The 6,322-nt window shown below is 39.6% G+C and overlaps 1 protein-coding gene across 1 annotated transcript; it reads left to right on the forward strand.

Moving 5' to 3' along the window:
• Window positions 1–3,891: 3,891 nt before the first annotated feature.
• LOC109430246 (microfibril-associated glycoprotein 4) lies at window positions 3,892–5,936 on the forward strand. The gene is made up of 2 exons (XM_019706297.4): window positions 3,892–5,341; window positions 5,403–5,936. Exons 1-2 carry the CDS (start codon window positions 4,515–4,517, stop codon window positions 5,545–5,547), a joined length of 972 nt encoding a protein of 323 aa, XP_019561842.3. The 5' UTR covers window positions 3,892–4,514; the 3' UTR covers window positions 5,548–5,936.
• Window positions 5,937–6,322: the final 386 nt, after the last annotated feature.

Consider the following 6,322-nt stretch of genomic DNA (forward strand, 5'->3'; position numbering starts at 1 on the left):
CCCGGATACCTGGACATCGGCGAACTGCCACTCATAATGGACCCCCAATCGGACTGGAAAGGAACAACGGCCATCCATCATCATCCTTGTGCTCATCATTCTACTAGGTATAAAAGTAGAAAAAGTGAAAGCAGCAGAAAGGCAACCAGTTCAATAAAGTAGAATAGAATCTAGGCGCTGTACAAAATGTAAGTGCAGCTGTCAATTGAAATTGCTCACGTAGTACCCCAGTGGACAATAGAGCTGTAAATTAGGTTAAGTAATTAAGAATAAAAAAAAAAGCCCAAGGTGTCTCACAATTTAAATCTTCAAATAAATTTGTTATCAAAGGTCAAGTTCCAACAAAATAAGCATGATTTGATGAAAAAAAATGGAAGTCTATGGTGTAGTTCCAAAAAAAATCTTCATTGTAGGTCCTCAATATCTGATAATTTTCTTGAGTTCTACTTCAGCACAACATCTACGCTATCGTTATACTCTGATCCGTATAGATAAAATGCAGCTCTAAACAAGTGAGAGAGATGGTAACCACTCAAAAAGAATAGAAAAAGGACTTATAAATTGGGGCAGAAATATAACCCGATAAACGCCTAAAAGTATGCAATGCATGGTTCTTGTTATTTCATGTAGGTAGTTTCGACTGCAGTGTTCAACATTTCTCATTTTTCTTTAACAAATCAAATAAAGAGAGCTCACTATGTGTGGCATAAGCAAACGTTAAAATTCTTTAGAAGTTAGATTTTACTCTCTTTACGTACTCACCATACGTAAACTTTTCAGAAGTTTTTTATATTTAAAAAAGAAAATCGTGTTAAGTAATGTTCCATTCCACCTCAACTATATGGTCGTCTTCGGTGTCTCGTATTTACAGGTATTCTACTAACACGCCCAGGTTCATCATCATTCCATATTTTGATATAAAATGTCAACCAGATATACTCTACACGGCTTCTCCACTTATGTTTGTACTATTCCATGATTGTTTATTCGTACTAACAAAGTTACATCGAAAAGATAATGTGAAATCCTCGAATGAATCCCGGGAGGATATACAGAAGGAATTCTGAGAGTCATATCTGGTAGAGTTCTGAGGGAATCTCAACTGAAAGCTTGGTAGGAATCCCTGAAATAATCACAGAAGAAATCCAGGGAGGAATTGCTGTATAAATCCCGAGCGAGAATCCCGGCTCCTAGAAAGAATTCCATTAGGATTCTCTGAATATGTTTCGACTGAACATTTTGAAAGTATACTCAAATGAATCTGTGAAGTAATTCCAGAAGAAATCTGTGAAAGAATGGTGGGTAAAATTTCTGAAAGAATCCTTTCAGGATTTTCTAAAGCAATTCTGGCAGAAATCCCTGAAGTTATTCATGAAGGAATCCCGTAAAAAATACCTGATGTATTCCTTAGAGAGATCATGACAGGAATGCCGAACAGAAGGGTTACCTGAAAACAATCTCGGAAGAAACATATATTTTTTCATTTTTTTTTTCGGGAGGGATCCCTTAAGGAATAACTGTAGGAATCATGGAAAGAATCTTTGAAGGAATTCCAGCACAAATCCCTGAAAGAATGCAGAAAAGAATAACTAACAGAATCCTTTCAGGATTTTCCAAATCAACGCCTGCAAAAATCCCTGAAGAGAACTCCGGAGCAATCCATACAGCAATCTCGGAAGCAATATCTGAAGGAATCTCGGGAATAAACCTGAGAAGATTCTCAAAAGGAATGCCTGAAGAAATCGTGGAAAGAATTCCTGAAGGTATCTCAAAAAAGAACCTCATCTCATCTAATCTCATCTCCATTCTTCACCCTATTCTCTAGCCTCTACCTTACTGTCAGAGGGCAAAGAAGACAACCCTCTATCCTACGCTCCCTACCATCTGCCCTACCCTCTAAAATATCCTCTACTATAACCATTGCCATATCCCTTTCGTGACGAACCAGCACAATTGTGCTGTTGAGCCATAAATATTTTGGATATTTTTTCATCTCCTTAGTCTTCGTTTTTTGTGATGCAAATTATTTCAATAATTCAGTCATTACTTATACTTGTATGTGTGCAAACAAACTTTTGTTTACGTTTCCTCTGAGATTTACCACAACAAGTTAAACAAAAAGTGGATAAAAACCGTAAAACATGAAAAAGTTTTATCTGTCGCATATTTTTTATTTCCGTTTTATCTAGGTATTCATAGTTAGAAATCGAAAGGCAAAGAGTAGTTCATTCAAATGAGGAAACATAACTGTTGTTTTTTTGGGAAATCTAAAAGTTCTGGAGAGCCAAAGTTGAGCCATTTGTATGGAGATTTCACTCTCTACCCTAACATTTTTCCTACCCTCAAACCTACTCTCTATTATACCCTTCTCCCTACCGTCTACCCTATCCTCTACCCTAACCTTCGACTCCACTCCCTCTATCATTCACCCAAACCCTCTACCCGACCGTCTGCTCCACTTTTTATCCTAACCGCTACCCTACCATCTACCCTTTAGATACGCATATTGCATGGTATTATAGCTCAAACTACCATTCCGTGGCCACTAACTTGGGTATGGTCCGCCATCTTGGGTTTCAAAATGGCGTCGGTTATTCATTTTTGAGTTCTACTCATGAAGCCCGATGGATAGATACCCATATTGCATGGTATCATAGCACAAACTACCAGTCCATGGGCGCCATCTTGGATATGGTCCGCCATCTTCGATTTAGAAATAGGGTCAAATATCGATTTTGACTTCTACTCATGAAGCCCGATCGATAGATATCCATCTTGGATTTCAAAATGGTGTTAAATATTGATTTTTACTTCTACTCATCATGCCCGGTGGATCGATACCCATATTACATGGTATAATAGCTCAAACTACCATTCCGTGGCCGCCATCTTGGATATGGTCCGCCATCTTGGATTTCAAAATGGCGTAAAATATCGATTTTTGACTTCTACTCATCGAGCCCGATCGATAGATACCCATATTGCATGGTATTACAGATCAAACTGCCATTTCATGGCCGCCATATTGGATATGGTCCGCCATCTTTGATTTCAAAATGGCGTCGAATATTCATTTTCGAGTTCTACTTGTGAAGCCCGATCGATAGATACCCATATTGCATAGTATCCGAAGCAGCATTGTCGTTAAAAAGCATATATTCTATAGTTTTGACCGCCATCTTGGAACCTAAGCCGCCATCTTGAATTTAAATATCCTTGCTACCACCTCCACATCCTAAGGAATGTGTGATTAACAACTCTGTCGAAGAAATAAACTGTAAATTATTAGCCATTGTCAAGATTCCAGGTAAATAACTTTTTTTCGCATTGGAAATTATGCTTACAGATCGTGACAATATGCATTCTTTGCAGCATCGTTTACGCCACCTAGTGAACCAGTCACATACTATATTGTCCACTATGAGCAAGGTATGAGTGTGGAGAACATCTTCCCTGAAGAAAGTATTCTGAAATTTTGCATAATTCTGGAGATATTCACATCCAAAGGACTGTCCTATTTATAGGACGCTGGGCGTTCGGGGCATCTGTCCTATAAATAGGACGCTGGGCGGATATGGGTTAAACCGGTATCTTCAGAGTACTTATTCATCATAGATCGAAGAAATAGTGCGCTGAAGACATCAACTTGATTTGATACAATCGCGCAGTTTTATTTGCGTTTTCGCACTTATGAAGACTGAGTGCGCAGTCCAGTGGTGAACTGCGGTATATTAACGATAATAATTAGAGGATTCACAAAACAGCGTAAATAGCCGCAGTGATGATCACCCGCTTATTAAAATGCTTCATTAAATTGCGAATGAAATTATCAAATATTGCCTTGCTTATCACACTGTTTACGCAGGATAATAATTATGCAGCGATTTACGCTGTTCCGTGAATCTCGCTTATGTAAACAACCGAAAAAAAGATTGCAAAATGTGGAAGCTCTGCGATGCAACCAAAGATGCAACATTGTTTCTTGTTGAGCATTTCAGACAAAAAAAAAGAGCAGCGATAGCTCCCGTGACAATACTCATCTCCGCATTGCATCGTTCAAAATATAGGAGAGATCAGGGTGATAGGTCCCCCTAAGGAATGACTCGTTTATAGTCATAAAACGCACATAAATATCCATGCTGAAAATCGTGATAATTGTCTTTTATGTAATAAAGCGAGAACAAATTGACATATGTGTTCCAGCCTAAATATATGGCACCTTTGACTATCACTTATGCCAAACAGGGTTATCGTATGCTTATAGGGCACTGCATGAAATTATCTCCTTTTTCACTCTTACAGAAATTTTGTAAACAACAAGGCCAAGAAACGTCAAAGCCCCATACAAAATCAAAACAATGCAGTGCCCTATGAGCATCTGCACGAATTTGCCTACATTTGCTACAAATTTGTGCGCGCTGATTTTAAATTTTCTGTGGGGGTGAGGAGTAGGCCAGATTCGTGCAAAGGCTCATAACAGTGGGGTGGGTCATTTCACTCCAAAGGCCCTACATATGTACTTCCATCGAATGCATCCCCATCAGCATGGCCAAGCAGTACACTTCAGTCTATGTCCAACTGAGGGTCTGTATAGAAACGAAGAACGTCGTTGCCGAGCTCCTGAATCCAGCATGAATCGCAACCACTTAACGCTGTTTGGTTCCTTGCTCTTGATAGTGATTCCAGTCTGCTGCTCTCCTACCTTCTCAGGTTTCGGTTATGAGTTACTCTCCGGAAAATTGGAAGCGATGGAAGCTGAAATCGTAGCTATCGGTAAATCAGTTGAAAAAGTGACCCATTCGTCAAATCCGATACAAAGTGCTGAATCCGTCTACGCATCCTGTGATAAAGTGCCATCGAAAAAATCCGGCATCTACAAAGTGAAGACTAACCTTCGCGAAGTGACCGAAGTGTTCTGCGACCAAGCATATGACGGTGGCGGTTGGACGGTCATTCAGAATCGCTTCGATGGATCCGTCAATTTCTACCGGGATTGGAGCGAGTATAAGGAAGGTTTTGGCAATTTGGACGGAGGGGAGTTTTGGCTGGGACTGGATGTGATTCATCAACTGACGTATTCGGCACCGCACGAGCTGGTTGTGTTGCTCGAGGACTTTGATGGCAACTCATCGTATGCCAAATTGAACCGATTTGAGGTGGCCGGTGAGCAGTCGTCGTACAAAGTGACCCTTGCTGATGGATTCCGTGGACCTGCTGGAGATTCGTTTACTGAGACCAAGGGCGCAATGTTCAGCACTTTGGATAAGGATAACGATATGTGGGGCGACAGCTGTGCAGTAGCATTTAATGGAGCATGGTGGTATACATCATGTCATTCATGGTTAGTTAGAAGGTAAATACGATCATTCAGATTGTTTCTAATTTTGTTTTTTTTTTCACAGCAATTTAAATGGCAAATATTTGAAAGGCAATACGGCAGAGCACGGAACTGGAATGGTTTGGAATACATTTAGAGGTCCTCATTATGCATTGAAGTCTTCTAGGATGATGATAAGAAAAAAGAAATCGTACCGTCGAATAGGGTAACTTTCACAACACTTTTTTACTTTGAAGCAATATCATTGAAAATCTGAAACATAGGGTCTAGGACCATTTGGGAGAAGCACCTATTTTGGGCACTTGCTGCTATAACTCAGCCAATTTCAAACCGATTGACATGAATTTTCGCACATGGCTAGATACTGTGCGTATCTGATCGTGTCTCAAAAATCAAGTCAATTGGTTCAAAATTGACCTGATTTATAGCAACAAGTGCCCAAAATAGGTGCTCCTGCCCAAATGGTCCCAGATCCTACTGTAAAGCATCGTGTACACTAATTACCACGATCTAAATACTATGCAGCACTTGAAATACGAAATACATGCTTGTTACAAGTTACCCCGTTTGACGGTAACTTTTTTGTTTTATTACGGTTCTTGCTTCTACGCGTTTTTTTATGTGAAAAGTTCTTCAACTCACACGTAGAATAGAGCACGTCCATAAGCTATATGTACACTGCCCGTCATAAGTACGGACCTGCTTGAAAAAGTATAGCAACACTCAGTTGAATATTGCATCACCTTGAAAAGTTTAGCATCACCTCAAAACAACTACATATGTGCTGCTATATCTCAAATTTCTGAATATATGCAAAGGTACAGTCTTCAGAAAAGTTGTTCGGAAAGTCAAGGGCATCTAAATGGCAAGCAGTTTGATTCGCAGTTCTGTCGCTAGGTGACGCTAGTGAACACCGAAAATGAATATTTTCAATTAGTTTTATCTCGTGATCCTGATGAAATAGAAAGTTCAAGTCATGGATAT

Source organism: Aedes albopictus, chromosome 2, assembly GCF_035046485.1.
Source record: "Aedes albopictus strain Foshan chromosome 2, AalbF5, whole genome shotgun sequence".
NCBI classification, from domain to species: domain Eukaryota; kingdom Metazoa; phylum Arthropoda; class Insecta; order Diptera; family Culicidae; genus Aedes; species Aedes albopictus.